The 20248-nt window shown below is 34.9% G+C and overlaps 1 protein-coding gene across 2 annotated transcripts in view; it reads left to right on the forward strand.

The window, feature by feature from the left end:
* COPS2 (COP9 signalosome subunit 2) overlaps positions 1-17092 on the forward strand; it is a 57464-nt gene extending 40372 nt beyond the window's left edge. For both annotated transcript variants that reach the window (XM_043982035.1, XM_043982036.1), the window contains exons 7-13: positions 1564-1738; positions 2618-2796; positions 2918-2970; positions 13627-13724; positions 15025-15107; positions 15610-15668; positions 16338-17092. In XM_043982035.1, the coding sequence (XP_043837970.1) occupies positions 1564-1738; positions 2618-2796; positions 2918-2970; positions 13627-13724; positions 15025-15107; positions 15610-15668; positions 16338-16482 (792 nt within the window). In that variant the 3' untranslated portion in view covers positions 16483-17092. The remainder of the gene's footprint in view (positions 1-1563; positions 1739-2617; positions 2797-2917; positions 2971-13626; positions 13725-15024; positions 15108-15609; positions 15669-16337) is intronic.
* Positions 17093-20248: the final 3156 nt, after the last annotated feature.

Raw genomic sequence — 20248 nt, forward strand, 5'->3', positions numbered from 1 at the left:
TCCCTCTTAGTGTTGGCAAGTGTTTGTTAGGTTAGAATTCTTATCAAAGATAACTTAGTGCACATGTCAGAAGCTCTTCTAGGGACATCTAGTATTCTCCTATTTTAGTAATATCTGCATTTTCTTCTATGAAGAGGGAAAACTTATTAGGAGAAAAAAAAGATTGATTAGCTCTTTTTTAAAAGCAATTAGACCACACAGTAAGCCCACCATTTATCATTTCTTCACTGATTACTTTTCATATCATCACTAAAATTATTTAATTTCCTTCTTAGCTATTCAGTATTTTTCATGGTAAATTTTAGTCCAGCCTTTCATCAAAAAGGACATTTGTGCCAATTTCAAAGTGAAATGGAAATAGTAGAGAAGCCACCATAAACTTGGAGAGCTCTCCAGAAGAGAGGGGATCATGTAGATCTGTTTACAGGAAATGTCTTATTGAGTACTTAGAGGGGACAAAAGCTGCAAAATAAAGTCTTGTAAAAGCACCTCTGGTAAAATTTTTGCATTTATTTCAAAACATGAAAACCAGAGTCTTGTGCATTGTAAATACCATTCTAATATTTGGTATTGTGTGTGATAATGCTGTGAAAGCACCTGGATCATAACCTGGATGCACACATTTCTTTTCCACTTCATTTATTAGACTCTTGTGGTGTTTTAGCTGACAGGTTTAGACTGGATCTTCTAAAAGAGTCTTTTAGATAGAAGCTAAAGATCCTAAAATAAAATATATCAACATTCCCTGGAAAGAAAATATTAACCTGCTCTAATAATCAACATTCTTTTTAAAATATCTGACGCATAATCATATCATTCTTTTTATTGATGTACTTCATAGACATTATTTTGAGAAATATTGACATAGAAATATTGATAGCCTCAAGATACAAATGCATAACCCAGCTATCCTTTCTGTACATAAAGTTCATGATGTTAGCCAAGGAACTTTTTTGTAGCTATCATAGGGGAGTCTATTCTTGGCAGGTGACTAGAAGCTAACAGTTGCACAGATTCCTTTCTTTATACATGACATGGGATTGTAAAGAGGATAGAATAACGTGTTTTCTGAATTGTCACATTCTAAATTGGAATTTGCCAGAGCATTTCTTGCAAATACAATATTCTAAATGGAGGGTTAGTTTCCATGCCTTGTTTACAAAATCTTAATTAATCCATGGATAGGGATGTATGATATTTTGACTAAATTATGGGCTTTTACAGTCTAGTCTGGGAAGCTAAATTCACTTAAAACAGAATCTGAAGGGAAATAGGTTCTGAGCTTCAGTGATAGACTTAAAAATAAACATTTGATATAAAACTATTTTTTCAGTCTTAATAGAGGTTTTTTTCAGTACGTGTAGATAGTTTTCAACATGTTTTTATAAGATTTTGAGTTCCAAATTTTCCCCCCTTCCTACCTTCCCTTTCCCCTCCCCAAGATGGCAGGCAATCTGATATAGGTTATATATGATACATAACTATTTACTATTTTGAAGTTGGAAACTATCCTGTATGTTTTTTTTTAATTGTTTGTCACACTAAAAATATTCTCTTTCCTAGACGGATGATGGAGAAGATGACCTTAAAAAGGGTACACAATTATTGGAAATTTATGCATTAGAAATTCAAATGTATACGGCACAGAAAAATAATAAAAAGCTTAAAGCATTGTATGAACAGTCACTGCACATCAAATCAGCCATCCCCCATCCACTGATCATGGGTGTCATTAGAGGTAAGAAGGAAAGGGTCTTTCGAAAGAGATAGAAAGAATTATCAAAACATTTAACATCACATATACACAGCTAGCTGTCTCAGTAGATAGAGTACCAGGCCTGGGATTAGAAGACACCTGAGTTCAGATACCATTTCAGACACTTCCTAGCTGTGTGAACCTGGGGAAGTAATTTAACCTCTGTTTGCTTCAGTTTCCTTATCTTTGAGAATGAGGGCAATAATAGTACTTATCTCCTAGGGTTCTTGTGGTTATCAAATGAGATAATAATTGTAAAGCACTTAGAACAATGCCTCCTCCATAGTAAGTGCTATAAAAATGTTAGTTATTATTATGTATAACTGCTAAATTATTTTACTGACAGTAAATATATTCTGCCAGTATACTGTATATATAGACAGAAATGGCAAATCACTCCAGTATCTTTGCCAAGAAAACCCCAAATGGGGTCACAGAAGCAAACAGGATTGAAACAACCAAACAGCAACATGCTGTATATACAATGTAATAGTTCATTTCAGTAAAATGGTTGATTTCAAAATGAAATTTAAGCTACAATTTTTTTACCCTATAAAGTTCATGACAATTTACTTTTACCTCAGACTGAATATATGAGGAAAATTCAAAGAAAACTCCTTTCTTAAGCTGCAGGTGAGTGGGCAAAGATGGCTAGTTGATGGTTTCCTCTTATCAGTTGTCTAAGGAATAGATCTGTTCTTCAATTTTTTAATAAAAATGAACACACAGAGAACAAAGAATTCAGCATATTGAATTAAATCACCTACAGCATGCCGCTGAAATATATTCCATCTGAATGTGAGACAGTATTCACTCTTGTGAGTATATACTCAGCACATTCTTTTTTTCTAACCTTCACAGAATGTGGTGGTAAAATGCACTTAAGAGAAGGTGAATTTGAGAAGGCTCACACTGATTTTTTTGAAGCATTCAAGAATTATGATGAATCAGGGAGTCCCAGACGAACAACTTGCTTAAAATATTTGGTCTTAGCAAACATGCTAATGAAATCGGGAATAAATCCATTTGACTCTCAGGAGGTACGTTAATACTATAGCATCCTTTACCATATTCTTATAAGTGTCTCTTAGGAAAATAAATTACTATCGTTTTCTTTATAACAATGTGTATTTAGTTAATATGTATTTTTATTTTATTTAGGCAAAGCCGTATAAAAATGATCCAGAGATTCTAGCGATGACGAATTTAGTAAGGTAAGATTTTGCCTCTGAATTGAGGAAATTTACTTAAAACAGCAAGTCGAGAATTTAAATAGAAAACTTATTAAAATAGGATCTTGACACTAAAATTTTTATCTTTTGTGGTAATCACAAATTGTTTAGTTTTAAATATGCCACACAAAACAATATGAAAATTTTTTAGCCTCTTTTTTCCTTTAGAAATCAATAATCATGATAAAGTTCTATCACCACTCACTAGGTCTTAGTTTTGATATTCTCTGAGATAAATATCTAGTTTGGTAGCCTTAATGTATATATTACTTGTTGAGTGAACTAAGTGCCAGTGTTTTTAAAGTTATTGTTACAGAGCCCATTGTCACATTATGTTTTCTTATCTAGAAATGTTAACTTACTCCCAAATCTGACAATAAAATGGTCTAAAGTGGCTAATTTAAATTTAAGAATTAAATGGCGGGGCAGCTAGGTGGTGCAGTGGCTAGAGCACCAGCCCTGGAGTCAGGAGTACCTGAGTTCAAATCCGACCTCAGACACTTAACACTTACTAGCTGTGTGACCCTGGGCAAGTCACTTAACCCCCATTGCCTCACTAAAAAATAAAATAAAATAATTTTAGAAAAGAATTATGCCCTCAAAAAAAAAAAAGAATTAAATGGGTGTCATAAACACCCCATATTTTTACTAGTATGTCCCCCCAATATATTTTGTGGTAAAGAAAGACATTTCTTTTCCATTTAATTTTTTCCTTCTCTTGTCTTTGACACAGTGATCTAAACTGCCTATCCACAAAATAAATGAATGTAATTTATCCTTAACCAAGGTTGATAAAGTTTTAAATTGAAAGAACATCTAGCTGTCCATATGGAGAGGAGAGTCAGCATACCTCCTACTCAGCTATTTCTTTACCATTTTCTTTTTAAATTCCATTTCCCTCCCACTTTACCTGGATTGAGTTCATCAAGCCGAGCTTAATTAGAAAATGAGCATGGTTGCACCTAGGGGCATTTCTTTGTGACTCCAGTATATTTGTAACTCTATGACAAGATGAACAGTTTTGAATAGTTAGCCAGGAGCTGTAGGAGCTGCTTATTATTTTTTACAAAAGTACTTATTAAAGCCCTGCATTGAAAACTTGGCATTCTCGTTATCTCTTTGTGCTAGTCATTTTTCCTTCTCTGTCATAAACATATATGTATGTGCACCAACAAGCTCACCATTATAATTTCATGCTTTTTAGCTTTTTCTTTTTCTTTTTTTCCCCCAAATGGCCTTTCCCAGTATGGTGATTAGTAGGAAACAACTCTTACAAGATTTAGATTAAATTTACCTTTGATTGTTATTTAAATTTAGTTGTCATTATTTGTAATTCAATGAGATTAAGAAGTTTAGATATTACTGAAGGTTGCTACCTTTCCTATAGCAATTCAGAACAAAATAATTTGGGAAAAGAGAGAGAAAGGAAAGCTTCACATAGAAGTGACAAAGATTCATTAGGCAGAATGTAGCCGAAAGGCTGAGAAAGAGTTCCTCCTTTCCCTCCGTTTCCTAATCTCCCCTCTTCCCCAGCTCTGCCCACAGTCTCCTGAGTTTATATGCAGATGTCATGAAGTTAGGGATGATGCCTTTAGTAAGAGGAATGATTGTTCCCTGTGGAGCCCAGGCTATAAAGCTCCAAGGTTTTTAAAGTAACTGCATAAGAGATAAAGAGGAACCCTTAGGTTTCCCAAGGTCTGGTATCCTAGATGGTCCATCACAGTTTACTAGTACAAGAAAAGAAATGGACAAAAGGGAAATGTCCTGTGGAAAAATAAGGATTATAGGATTGCTTTGAGGCCTTCCTATTATAAATCAATTAGTAAAGGAAGAACCTGAGACAATATGGAAAATCGAGAGGTAATAGATTGTTCAGTGCATCAGTGGTCTCATAGATGTGGAGATTGCTTCTACCAATGCAGATCAAAAACATCTCCATTTTGTATGGTTTTGTTATTGTTTTCAGATCCCTCCACAGAATATAGAGAAAAATTTTCTGAAAGATTTAAAGAATTTTTTAATATCTTTTTCATTACCAGTGCCTTAGTCAGGTTAGCCATCCAGTTCTTCTTTACTCTTTACTAAATAATCAGTCTACCTTAGTAGGGGTTGAAAAAAAACCATCTGTTTCAGAGAACAGCTTAGGATCCTTAAAAACTGGGAATTTTCCCCATGTAAAATTTGTCCTTTTCACCCTCTTTCTTCTTTATTCTGTGCCAGACTCATTATCCTTCTGTAGTGTCTGTTTAAGAGAGACATACTTACATGTGTTGTTGCTGTTGTCATTCGTTTTTCAGTTATGTCCAACTCATCATGACCTTATTTGGGGTTTTCTTCACAAAGATATTAGAGTGGTTTGCCATTTCCTTCTCCACTTCATTTTATAGATGAGGAAACTGAGGCAAATAGGGTTAAATGACTTGCCCAGGGTCGCATAGCTAGTAATTGTCTGAGGCCAGATTTGAATTTAAGGAGATGAGTCTTCCTGACTCCAGATCTAGAAGTACAGCACTAGCTGCCTACATACTGATTAATAGAGTAAACTCTTAGGTGGTTGTGGATTTAATTTAGTATTCTTTTTAGAATTCTGGGACGTGATGTAGTGAGAATATCTTCTGCAAAAAAGAACTTGCCATGCATAAGGAATTTCTCCTCCCTTTTGACTTTATGCTTAATATTGCTAGATGTCTTCCAGTATAAAAGCAAGCATCTTTTACAAGTGTACATCTTACCATTTTATGCTTGGCTTGATATTGATGATCAGCATATTATTGGAAAAAAGTTGTCACAGCTGTTTTAGCTATCAAAAAATCTTGTATTATATTAATTTATTCATGGAAGTTATCTTGATAAAGGAGAGTCTTTAAGGCCACATTTTGTAGTACTAAAGCAAATGCATTTTTGTAATCAGTAAGCATAATGTGATCTTCTGTTTGCTGTAACTTTTCAGTAAATTGTGTGATTGTGTAGACATGGTCTGCTTGTTCCATTCTCATATTTTCATCAAGAATATTCTCATGTGGAAATCTTGGGCAGCTAGATGGCACAGTGGATAAAGCACCAGTCCTGGATTCAGAAGGACCTGAGTTCAAATCCAGTCTTAGACACTTGACACTTACTAGCTGTGTGACCCTGGGCAAGTCACTTAACCCTCATTGCCCCACCCCCCTGCAAAAAAAGAAGAATATTCTCATATGTGAAAACCTTCATAAAGATTTTATAGAGATGAAAAGTAGGTAAATAGGTCAGTGGTAATTCATGTCCTCTTGATTGCTAATTTTCAGTCGTAAGATAATCTGTAATATTTTCCTAATCATTTATTTTTCCCTCTTTCAGATATTTTATGAATCAACCCCTTGACTCCTTCCAAATTTTCATCTTTAGCACTGATTTCCTCACTGTATACTTGGTCTGATCTAGCTATTTTCCTTGTTTTGTTTTCTTTAGTGCCATTTCTTATTTATCACAAAGCCTTCAAAGAATAGTTTTAAAATGATGGGGTTTTGTGTCTGGGGTTATTGAAATTTTTCCACATAAATTTAGCTTCTCTCCTTCTAAGTAAGGTTGGACCCATTGTCTATATGCAGTGCATGGTATATATAAGTACTGGCTCTTTTCTTGAAATACTCTCAATGTTTAGACTTCTGAGGAGTCTTTGTCTTCTCTTGTTTCTTATATTAAGCCATATTTTTCAGTGATTTTTTTTTTGTGTGTTTGTGTGTGTGTGTGTGTGTGTGTGTGTGTGTGTGTGTGTGTGTGTGTGTGTGTGTGTGTAGATTTGCCTAGGGTCATACACAGCTAGGAAGTGTCTGAATCTGGATTTGAACTCAGGTCTTCTTAAATCCAGGGCCGGTGCTTTACCTACTGCACCACCTAGTTGCCCTCTTTCCCATGATTTTTTCACCATTCATCCCTACTTCCCATTTTAATTTATTTATTTAATTCATTTAGGAAACGTTTTTTAAACACTTAGCCTGTGTTAGATGCTGGAGATCTAGACACACATAAAAAAAAGAAATAGTTGGGGGCAGCTAGGTGATGCAGTGGATAAAGCACCAGCCCTGGATTCGGGAGGACCTGAGTTCAAATCTAGCCTCAGACACTTGACGCTTACTAGCTGTGTGACCCTGGGCAAGTCACTTAACCCTCATTGCCCTGCAAAAAAAAAAAAGAAAGAAAGAAAGAAATAGTCCCTGCTCTCAAGGAGCTTACATTCTAATGGAGAAGACAGGAAATACTTGTTTAAGTAAATAAAGAGAATAAATACAAATTATACAAAGTGCTTAAAGAGAAGACAGTTTGCACAAGAGGACACTAGCAGTTGGGAGGATTAGAAAAGGCTTCATGTAGAGGGTGGTTCTTGAGTGGCATCTTTAAGGAATAGAGACATTCAGTGAAGTAGAGGAGCAGGGAATGTATTCCAGGTATGGAGGGCAACTAGTGCAAAGGAATTGTGACAAGAGATCATGGGAGTTTTTGGTAAGAAGAGAGAGGTGGCTAGTTTACCTGGATCACAGAGGACAGGATTAGAGTAATAGATAAGTTGGGGGCACAGTATGAAGGACTTTAAAGGCTAAACATAGGAATTTATGTATTATCTCCAAGGCAATAAGTAGTCACTGGAGTTGAGTTATTAGGGGAGTGATATGGACAGATCCACACTTAAGAAAAATCATTTTGGATGGTCTGAAGTAGAGAAGTATTCTAAGCAGGGAGACATTTAAGGGGCCATTACAATAATCCAAGAGAGGTGATTGAGCACCTGAACTCAAGTGGGTTGACTTTGTGAGTAGAGAGAAGGGTTTGGCTATAAGAGATGCCAATATTTGGCAGCTAATTGAATATGTGGAGAGTTGCTTAATTGCTTATGGACCTGGTAGACTGGAAGAATTAGGCCAATCAGCATAGTAAGGATATCCCTGGGATACCTAATTTGAAATGCCCATTAGGCATTTGATGATGTGAGACTGAAACTCAGGGAAGTTGCTAGGCCTGGTTATATAGATTATCATCATAGAAATGATCATTAAATTCATGGGAGCTGATGGGATCACACAGAGAGAGTTAGGAACAAGCATTAGTTAAGCATTTACTGTGTATCACCACTGTGCTACAAAAGGGGAAAAATAGTCCCAGTCCTCAGAGAGTGGATCTTCTGATGGGGGAGACAACATATAAATAACCAAATAAATAAAAAGTATATGCAGAGTGGATGGAAGGAAGTATGAAAATGGAAGACATTAGCAGCTGGAGGGACCAGGAAAGATCTGCAGAAAGGAGGTTTTGAGGTGTCTTGAATGAAAAAGTAGAGGTAAAGAAACAAAGCATTCCATGAATGGGGGACATCCAAACCAAAAGCACAGAGACAGCAAGTAGAATATGATACTAGAGGAATTACAAAGTGACCAGTGAGACTGGATTATAGAGTGTGTGGATAAAACTAGAAAAATAGAAATGGGCCAGGTTATTAAGAGCTTTAAATTTCAAATAGGAATGTATATTTGATACAGGGAATAATAGGGAGCTACTGGAATTCATTGATCAGGGGACAGACATGGTCAGACTTTTACTTTGACAACCAAATGGAGGATAGATTAGAGTGGGGAGAGATTTGAAGCAGCAACTATACTAGGGAGAGGTGAGAAGGGCCTGAGCTAGGATTGTAGTTGTGTGAGGGAAGAAAAGGGAGCGTATACATTTGACAGCTTATTGGATATGTGGACTGAGTAAAAGGGCCTAGGATACAGTGTAGGGTGCAGGGACCAAGGGTCAGAATAATCCAGGGCTGAATTTCTGCAAGGGATGAGTGGTGATAGAAAAAGACACAAGAGATTTAAGAAAAGAGGAGAGGGTAGAATTGAATTGACTAAAGAAAGGGTCGGGATTGGGGAGTAAGGAAAATAAAGTCAGTAAGGTTAATGATCTGAGAAAGTACTGAGGGGTGGGGAATCAGGTCTCAGTGAAGTTGAAGAACAGGTTTGGAAAAGGGAGAGATGGAATGAGAAGAGCATTGTCAGTTTTAAATGAAAGAAATGGAACATGTGGGTGATGGTGAGATCCAGGATTAGCACATCCCTATGTAGAAAGTAGAATGAAGGGGTAGGTTGTGGGATTTTAAATGATTAAGAAATTGGGAGGTTAAGGAGTTTTAAGGGGGAGTATTGTTAGGAATGTTGAAGTCACATATAGTATGATGGCAGGAGTTGAGAAGGAGAGGAAAACTGGGAGTCGGGGGCTGAACTGGGCGGGGATGGGGGAGGAGGGTAGTGATACAGAAGCTATGTTGTGGATTAGGTAGAAATTTTTAATTGAGTGAATTTTCAATGAGGAGATAGTAGTAAAGGGGGTCTCTGGGAGTAGCAATGAGGAGTAAGGACTTTTCTGGCTCTCCCTTCAGGTCATTGGTCATTAAGTGAAAGGGAGGTGAGGCAATGTGAGTTGAAGGTACTACAATAAAAGTACTGCAGAGGATGAACAGGGGTGTATGTTGATGGAGAGGGTCCAAGTCTCAATGAATGCTCTAGGAGATGGAAGGAACAAGAGAAAGAGCTCCAGAATGAAAAGAAGTTTGTTCATTATGGAATAGGAATTCCACAATAAAGACAATAAATACAAGCTAATTAAATACATAGTGGTTAGAGGAGGAAGAATGTTTATAATTGTAGAGATCTGGAATAGCTTCATAGAGAAGGTGGTGCTTGAGTTGGATCTTGAAGGAAACGAGAAGTGAGGGGTTCTATCAGAAATAAATGAAAAGGAAATGTATTCAAATATCTATGTGTATATATTAACTTAGTTTAGAGATTTTTGTCCCATTCTTTAGAGAATTTCACTGTTTTCAATCGTTATGTTAGTGAATAAACTGTAGCTATCTTCCTAGCATTCTTTCTCCTTGTTCCTATCATGAATTCTGAAAGATAAGATAGCCCCAGTGTTCCTTGTCGTCCTTTTATATATAATGAAACTAATTGTCAGTTTTAAATTTTATTTTTCTAAAGATAAGCTGGAAGCCATCATTGCATTTAACTGTAAATTCCTTATGTCTCTGGATTTATTGCAAAATTGTCAGTATTAATGAGTCATTTCTTTAGTAGTCTTGGACCTGATGTGACACTGACAAAAATTTCATATTTAGAATACCAACAGTTAAATTAATGTTATATATGGACTAAAAACTGGGACAATAGAAAGAGCACGGCCTCTAAAGTCAGGACCTGGGTTCAAATTTCATTTCTGACAATATTTGTGTGATCATAGACAGCTCACTTAACTTTTCTGGACCTCAGTTTTCTCATCTTTAAAATAAAGGGGTTGGACTAAATTGGCTCTGAGATTCCTTGCAGCTCTTTAAATCTAGTCTTATGATCTTTATACACTTTGTTTTTTCTGTAACATTCAGTTTACCGTTTTTTAATTTTGAAATTTTAATTGTGATGGGAGTTCCTCTGTATGGAAGTAGACTAGGGTAGGAAACATCTAATTTAAGAGTGGGAAGAGATCTCAAAGTTCAACTAGCCCAGTCCCATCATTTTACTTCTCAAATTCTCTAAAGTCTAGAATATATGTAGTCTGTATTCAAAGCTTACATTTCATCATTTACAAAAGAAAGGTAGTATCAGAATTTATTTATTTAGGGACCTCACTGGTCATCTGTTCCAACCCCCTCCATCCTATATTTGGGGTACTGAATCTCAGAGAGGTTGTTTACTTGCCTATAATTATAGTTATCATTGAAGCTGAAATTTGAACCCAGTCTTCCAGTTCTAACATTCAGTGTTCTTTCTATGGCACCACACTGCTCACTTGAGACTCAAGTGTTGAGTGACTTTGCCCCTGCTTATTAAGTGTCACAGGGAAGTTCCGAATCCATGATACTACTGACATCCAAGCTTTAACTCTCTTTCTATTACATGATGCTGTTTGCACTCAGCATTAAATTTGTGGTGTCGTGACATATTCAGGAAATGGCACATAAACACTTATAGTTTCCCCAATAGATAATTGATCAAAAGAAAAACTGCAAAGTATTCACAAGCCCATGAAAAAGTGCTCCAAAGGGGCAGTTAGGTGGTGCAGTGGATAGAGCACTGGCCCTGGATTCAGGAGGACCTGAGTTTAAATCCGGCCTCAGACACTTAACACTTAGTAGCTGTGTGACCCTGGGCAAGTCACTTAACCCCAATTGCCCCGCAAAAAAAAAAGAAAGAAAGAAAAGAAAAAGTGCTCCAAATCACTAATAAGAGAAATGCATATCAAAAGAAACATGAGGGGGCAGCTAGGTGGCACAGTGGATAGAGCACTGGCCCTGGATTCAGGAGGACCTGAGTTCAAATCCAGCCTCAGGCACTTGACACTTACTAGCTGTGTGATCCTAGAGAAGTCACTTAACCCTCATTGCCCTGCAAAAAAAAAAAAAGAAGAAAGAAAGATACATGAGGTTTCACCTCACAACCTGCAAATTGACAAAAAGATAAAAAATTCAATCAGTGTTGGAAGGTTTGTGATAAGAGAGGTATAATAATATGTTGTTGGTGGAGTTGTGAATTGGTACAACCAGTTTGGACAGCAGTTTGGGATGATGCAGATAAAGTGACTTAAACATCCATACTCTTTGAACCAGAGACTCCATTTCCGAGCTTTTAGCCCCAAGAAAGCCATTGATTTTTTTTAAATCCCCCATATACTCTAAGATTTATATCAGCATTTTTTGCAATAGCTAAGAATTAGAAACAACGTATATCCCCACCAGTAGTAGTACACACGTGTAACAGAATACTACTATGCTATAAGAAATTGCGTGATGTGTGTGTTTGTGTGTGTGTGATGAATATAGATCTATATGGAAAGATCTATGTGAAGTAATGGAGAGTGAGGTAAACAGTCAAGAAAGTATTATACACAGTAACAACAACAATGTTGGGGTTTTTGTTTTTTTTTTAAACCATTTATATATTGAGTACAAATTAATATCATGTAACCCAAGCAAGTAAAAGCTATGGGGTTGTAAATTGTCCGTGAGAGTCAAATGGGCTTAAATAGGCAAACATCTGACTCCTAGTCCAGTGTTCTTTTGACGCTACCACACTGCCATATGAGGGCTTACCCTATCTACGTTCAGTCCAAACTTCTTGAGAAAAATTCAGTGACGGTTTTTCCTATTTTAATTTAAAACCTACTTTGGCTAAATAGATGTAATTAATGACAGACTTTGATCACATCTTTAAGTGTTTTAAGTAAAGGCTTTATAGCTTTCCTTCTCTTTGGTCGTAATGAACCTGCAGAGCTACCAAATTTTTAAATAATGATAACTTGTAACATCCACTACAGAAACCCCTATGATTTTGTATAAGATAAAGAAAAACAGTTTAAAAAAAAAAGTCCTCATTAAATTGTATATTTGTTTTTACTGCTCTCTAATTATCCTTTCCCATAATAATAGTTTCAGATGATGTATTTTGGATAGGTAAGAAAGTAATGCTTCCTAATTTTATCTTCCTAGTCAGTTGGCAACAGACTACAGGGAAAAAATTCCTGTTTGAAGCACTTGAATCTGCTTTCCCTAAAATGAAGTTACATTGCGATCCAACAGATGGAAGTACAGCAGAGGTCGTGCAGAATGGCTGATGAATCTGACATATGTATAAAGCAGACAGTGGTGCCATATCCAGAAGGTTGGCTTCTTCCTTCTCAGCACCTTGAGCAAGATTCATGCAGTGCCTGACAGAACTGATAGCAACAGTAGACACCACACACTCCAATCAATTGGGACTGTAAATAGGCCTTTGGCTCTCAGCAGTGAGGGACTACATCACTGCTCTCTGCTTTGTACGTGTGTCCCATTTGGCAGCAATTTCTTTATGATTGCTACAATAATGTTCCATCTTTCAGATCTCAATGGAACTTCATGGTTAGGAGAAAGAAAATCAGATGTTTTGCTTGAAAGGTTTTGGTAGCTGCTAATGGTTTCCTGAAAGATTAAAAATAAGACACTATACTTTCTAAAGGGTACATCCTTTTTTAAGGAGATTTAACTCCTGAATCATAATAAATATGTACATATCTTGAATTGCTTCTGTGATGACTTTTAATAGATAAAAGTACAATCATAATTAGAAATACCAAATTTAAGAATTGTGCTAAATACTAAGTCACATTCAGCTCTTAATTGTGGCTAAATAAATTGAAAGGTCATTTTAATAGCTTGCAGCTAACAAAAAGGAAAGAACATTTATTGTCCTTTCTATAAATAGAATCAAAGCACTAAGGGAAAAAACCTATTTTACTTAGAGAAGGCCTAGGAAGAAGAAAAGTAGGTGGAGAATGTGTTTAGCCCATAGAATGTCCAATCCTTACACCTCATATAGTCCAGGACCGTCATTATACAGATGATGAAACTGAGGCCCAGAGATATTAAGTCACTTGCCATCTGTTATGCTGCTGTTTATCTGGAAGGTAGAGGTTCAAACTCAGCCCTCCAGTCACCAGTTTCTTTCCCTTATATAAGTTAAAGAATCTAGTGATATAGATATTAGTATGTCATAGTTGACAGGCAAGCTCTTTGGATTTTCTGTTTTTGTGTATAGTTTATTTACATTTGACAGGGGTAGAATTCAGCCTTTTTTTCTCCTTTTCTTTTAGTGCCTATCAGAATAATGACATCACTGAATTTGAGAAGATTCTGAAAACAAATCACAGCAACATCATGGATGATCCCTTCATAAGGGAGCACATTGAAGGTATGTTCTCTATGAAAACTGATGAATTGGACCCACATTTCTTTGGTAGGCTAGAATCATGATTTTGAAATCTCTGGGATATAGGGTATGATATGGTATGTTTCTTGAGAAAATATATAATATTTAATTATTTTTTCTTATATTTATTACCACATGAAATAGAACATGCTACTCAGCATTTAGTAACTTTTTTTGTTATGCTTTATCAGTCTAAGGATAGGATAATTAACTTCATCTATTCAAACTATCTTTAGTATTGCTTTTGGGGGTAGGGGGGGGCAATGAGGGTTAAGTGACTTGCCCAGGGTCACACAGCTAGTAAGTGGCAAGTGTCTGAGGCTGAACTTGAACTCAGGTCCTCTTGAATCCAGTGCCAGTGCTTTATCCACTGTGCCACCTAGCTGCCCTAGTATTGCTTTTTAAAGAAATATTTTGATTCTTATATTTCTTATTGATCATTGCATTAAAGTTAATTTTTAGAATGTACTTTTTAAAAGGAACTAAAAATGATAGAAATAGACCTAAGTTGTGCTTGGATATATGCTGTAGCTCATAAGCGAGTGAATTAAATTTCTGACATTTCTGTTATTGGATCAATGTCCCACATAGTTGTGGAACTTTTTGCTGTTACATAGATATAGGGCTTTCTACCTTTATGGACATAGCTTTAGGGTTTTGCCCCTCAACAGGAGCAGTTTTCCCTGTAGCAGGCTTCTCATAAGGTTGCCTATGTATAGCTCAGCTGCACTAAGGAAGCCCAAAGCTGGTTCCATAGTGGATAGTTTTCTGTTTTTCCTCTTCTTCCTTTCTAGCTCCATTCACAGAGCATTTATTAAGTACTTATTGTAGACTCAGAACTGTATTAAGGACTGTGGATGATATAAAAACCTTAGAAGACATTCTTTTTCCTCAAGGAATTTAGCCTATTTTGATTCTTTAAAAATTATATGCACAAATGGACAATAGATAGAAAAAGAGGAAGTATATAAAAATTTGAGGTATGGGGGGAAAATATTGGGAGTTGAACACAAGCAGCATTTATAAGCAGTAACTTCTCAAGGAATATAATTTTCTATATTGAAAAATGTGTATTTGTTGGACCAAAATATTTTTTATAAAAACTTTAACATATGCTTTTAGTTTTCAGACTAAAGAAATGTTTTGAGAAGATTGGTGAAAAAATGAATTTGTTATAATGAAATGAAAGTGCACATTGTCTTTATATAAAGATACAATCTATCCTTTTCCTATTGTACTTAATGTTGATTTTGGTTTTTTTAACTTTTGTCTTTTTTTCCAGAGCTTTTGCGAAACATCAGAACACAAGTGCTTATAAAATTAATTAAGCCTTACACAAGAATACATATTCCTTTTATTTCTAAGGTACTTGCCACTAATAGGACCTATGACTTATTAATAGTTTATAATTTTGATTGTAGCATACATACCTTAAATTTGAAAAACTAATCTCTATTCTTTAATCACCATAGTTATGAATTTATATCTACTTTAATTATGCTATGAAATGGTACAGAAATGTTTTCTTGGCATAAACTTCATGTAGGAAATTTTAAAATTAATATGCTAGAAAATTTAGATTTCTTGACAGATGTAGTATTGATGAAATAATATCTTCAAACAGTAAACTGTTGGGGATGAAAAATTGAAAATTAAAATGTTTACCATTATATGAAGCTAAATTTGGGGGGGGGGGTCAGGCTTGTCTTAAAAATGTTTTAGAGATCACAATTAAAAAACTTTCTCAGACATTCTGTATGCAGTTATTTCTGTTAAGTTCTAGTAAATGAATTAAAACTCATAATTTGCATGAAATCTAAAAGCAGTAAAATTAATCAGTGGAAACATAATGAGTCTTCTGTCTTAGGAATTAAACATAGATGTAGCTGATGTGGAGAGCTTGCTGGTACAATGCATATTGGATAAGTAAGTACCTTTTCATTTCTATACTTTTTATTGCAAAATATAAAATTTTCAATGATAAATATAGTTGAAATGTTTTGTTTGGTTTTTTGGTTAAAAGAACTGCTATAAGGATATGCTTTTCCTCTAATAAATGCTATGGGTTTTGTGTATATCTATGTTTCTTTTATTACGGTTAGGTTAGATTAGAGAAATGGCTTATGACAGGTGTAAATTGTTTCTTTGGGAAGATTTCTTATTAATATGTATTATAGCTTAAGAATGATTTGAGGCTTCTTCAAACTGTCAAGCATAACACACATGTGTATCATCATTGTAGAGAGATTAGATTATAACGTGACCCCACTACTACCAAACTACTATATTATTTTTGTGCATTATGTGACATTTAATCTTTAATAACTAGTTATATCTAAGCGTGTTAATAATCATGTCTTTCATACTACTTATTTTCTTACACTTGTATTAACTTGAGAAATTGTGCCAACATTCTGGTTTCTAACTAAATTTTTTGTAAGATAGCATAGGAATCCAACATTGTTGAATATTGCTAGTTTTTACAGACAGCAGTCTTTTATGTTCTTTGGTAATTTATTCTTTTTTCTGAAACAACATTCCAGACACATGCATAGTGGGTATTTTGTAGACAAATTGTCTTTTATTTATTTCTAGCACTATTCATGGCCGAATTGATCAAGTCAACCAGCTCCTTGAACTGGATCATCAGAAGAGGGGTGGTGCCCGATATACTGCACTAGATAAATGGACCAACCAGCTAAATTCTCTCAACCAAGCTGTAGTCAGTAAACTGGCTTAACAGAGAACAAGCTTTTACAAGACATACTTAAGGCAACAGTGCAGTGATGTAAACCTTAAAAGAACTGGGAATGGCAAAACTACTGTCGGTTGATGTGCCCTGAAAATTATTGGAGTTATGGCAGAAGTGCTTTTTTGATCAGCTGGTTTGTGTTTTGCTGCTGCATTTATCCCAAGAAAAACAGCTTTAATCTCCAGAAGAAAACCAAAATGCCATGGGATTTATGCTGTATTGACATCTTGCCCTAAACATACAACATCATAGTAATTTGTCATGGGCAACTAATGACCAGAGAGAAGATTTTTGTCATGATTTTAAATACACTGACACGTTACTGTTGGTTAAATTTAAACATGTTTTACCTGCAGAAATTCTCTCACAGAAATAACCTGCAATAACTTGAAATGCATACCCTTTTGAACACTTCCTTTTCTCATGTATAAATTAAAATGTTTGCTGCATTTTGCAAAATGTCAATTCTCCAAAAATGTGTCCGTATATTTCTGTACCTGCAGTGTAGTAAAGGTTTAGATGAAACCCCATAATGATAGTGGCATACTGTCACTTAGGTTTCAAGCAGCAAAATAAACAGTGCAGCTCAGAAATTGTACAGTTTGGTTCTTGATGTGTTTTTTATTATATTTGAGTTTTGTTTTGTTTGTTTTTGTATCTTAGAGATTTCAAATTATTTTATCTCCAATTAATGAGAAACTATTTGGGGATAAATGAATTGATTTCCTACCTTTGAGCTTTGGCTTTTTGGGGTTTTTTGTTTGTTTGTTTGTTGGTTGGTTGGTTTGGTTTAGTTTGGTTTGGTTTTTACTTTTGAAGTAGTCTATTAACAATATAAAAAGAAATGAAAACAAGGTATTTAATAGTCACAAGTTGGGTACTACCAACTTGATAGAATAAAATTTGGAAAAGAAAATTACCAAAAATAATGGGCAGGATGTTTCTTATTGTCTCTTGAATTTCAAAAATTGCTAAAAGGCTTTAAATTCTGTAGTGAATCCTATATATCACAGTGGAGTAGAATACAAGCTATAGCTATAAAAAGTGATTTTTTAAAAAAATCATAAATATACCAGAACTTTATAATTGTCTCCTTGGCAGGTTAGATACTTATTCTAATGATGTTGCAGTTGTGTAGAATATTTTTGTTATCCCCCTCTTTTTAAATCTATTTCAGAGCCAATTTGAGACATAGACTAAAATCAGTCTAAATAGGATTCATTTTTACCCCCAGACTATATGCTGATCACCTGCTGAATTGAGCAGACATTGTTCCCTACAGCTTTAGAGTATTGCCTGAAATTAAAACCATCCTCACAGGACAAAGATTTTCTACCTTTGAGGTCTTCAAAGAATGTGTCACAGACCATGCAAACAGTTTCTAAAGGGGATTCACAGACTCATGGGGCAATGGCAGCATTGTTAGAATGAATATATTGCCTCCCCAGGTGACCACGTAAAAGGGAAGAGTGCTCATTTGGTTAGCCAGGGTCTGGCATGTTTGTTAGAAGGAAAACCTTATTACTGTACACTTAGAACAGTCAGAACCAAAAGGAAATGTTAATGTGGTTAATTTATTTTTTCTTTGAATATCATCTCTTTCTGACATATAAAGTACAAATGAGTGGCAGGAAAACTCTTTACAACTTTCAGAGTGAAAACAAAGTGTTGTTGATAGATAAATCCTATTTTATAATCAGCGGTACCAGCATGGACTTAAACCAAGGCATGCTTATTCAGTTTTGTCAGCATTTTATGGAGATTTGTGGTATATATTTATACTCTAGCTTGATCATCTCTAGATTTAGGAAGGCAATAACCAATGTCTTATCAAGTTAAGCAATGTGAATGAACAGTTGGAAGTTGAAAACTGTAGAACATTGGAAGAAGACCAAAAATGAAAGTCATGTCTATGGTAGGGAATAAAAGAGTCAAAGATAATTTTATCATATTATGTGTATTTTCTCCTCTTTTACATAGCATATCCTTCCTTTATAGAATAATGTGTTATTTATTACAGGGGTGTTTTTTAATATATAAAAAAGAAATGTATTTATTATTAATATTTGGAAGACCCTTTGTTGCCTGACAAATTTAAGATAAACAAGTGAAGGAACCTGCCCACAATTAAGAAAACAGTGGTGAATGAAAAATTCCCTGCATGAGTTGAGTTAGACTTCAGAGTGATTGTCTCAGGATCTCCAATGTTAATATGAAAAATCTCCCAGTTTTCCTGTTCCAGTTTGTTTTGTTCAATACTATACCTTTTTGCATAAGGGAGAAATAGACTATTATGTTAAAGAAAGGAACTATATTTTCACATCCCATTTAATTCTCAGAGACCATCCTTATATAGCATTTATTCCATCCCTGCCTTTGGATGGAGAATTAGTCTGTCTCTTCATTAAAATCTTTAACTTACTGGTAGTTACTTCAGTATCAGTACACCTAATTTAGTGTTTCCAAAGATACACTTTTCTTAATTTAATCATTTAGATTGTCTAATTTAGTCCTGTGTCTAGAATATGTTGACCACCACTTGGAACAGTATTTGGTTGTTTTTTTTTCCCACTTAACATTTGAAGCTCTTTGTTTTGTTTTGTTTTTCAAATCTTGTAAGATTGAAATATGTATTAGAGATTGAATTTAAGTTGTATTTTGGCAGGCAAGTGTGCTAGATGGCAAACTCATGACCTTGGTCTATTGATAGATTTATCCATGCTTCTTATGAAACATAGTTTTTGTCTTTAAATTATAGTGTAATAACTTCACTTAGTGTTTTTACACTAAAATTTAATAGTAAACTTTTGCCCTACTGCAAACTTAAGCTGATATCATTCATATATACATATACATGCATATGAATGGTTTCTCTCTGCTTCTGCCTCATGCCCTCAAAATGGTTACAGTGATGGTTAATGTAGATCTGTTTACACACAGAAGTATTTATGTGTGCGTGTAGGTGTATACACACACACACACACACACACACATATATCACTTGTTTATTTCAGTGTTTTCTTTTTGACTCAGACTAATATTTGGTTTACATTTTTACAAAATAGACAATTAATATGAATGTACTATAAATGGTCCTTTGGCACTTTAAGAAATTCTTAGAATGTTAGTAAATGTATTGATTTCATTATATGATGGTGTTCTAACTAATAATTAACTAGGGGATGGTGTATCTTTTCAAGACTCATGAAAATTTGATCTCACTTTGTGAGTATAATTTAAATGAGGCCTATTTTAAATGGGCCACACTATTTACAATACAGTATCATTGTAAAGGGGAAAGAACATAGACCTTCTCCAGACAAAAGACCCATCATCTGGCAGTATTGTTAGAAAATATGGTAACTACTTACTTAACATCGCCATTAATTTAGAGATTTTTTTTTTTAATAAATTTTTTTTAATCAGTATTTTGTGTGATGTGGTGGTGAACGCAGGTAAGTAAATTCTTTGGAAATAAAATGTTTAATATATCAAGTGGGCATTTTACCCACTGAGTTTCCCTCAGTAAAGGTGCCTTGGAGAAGAAATACAGGAACTATTTTTGCCAGAATTGTTTTTAAGCCCTTGCAGTTTGACCTAGTTTGAAGTAATGTTTCATACTTCATAGGTACAGGGAAATAGATATTAATCTAATTGCAAAGTTATTTTTAACCTGTATAATTGAAATTATGCTTCTAAAAATGTTTACTTCAAGTGGGAGGGAATTGTTTTTCATTTAAATGTTGCTTTTATT

Source organism: Dromiciops gliroides, chromosome 2 (genome assembly GCF_019393635.1).
Source record: "Dromiciops gliroides isolate mDroGli1 chromosome 2, mDroGli1.pri, whole genome shotgun sequence".
Classification (NCBI taxonomy): domain Eukaryota; kingdom Metazoa; phylum Chordata; class Mammalia; order Microbiotheria; family Microbiotheriidae; genus Dromiciops; species Dromiciops gliroides.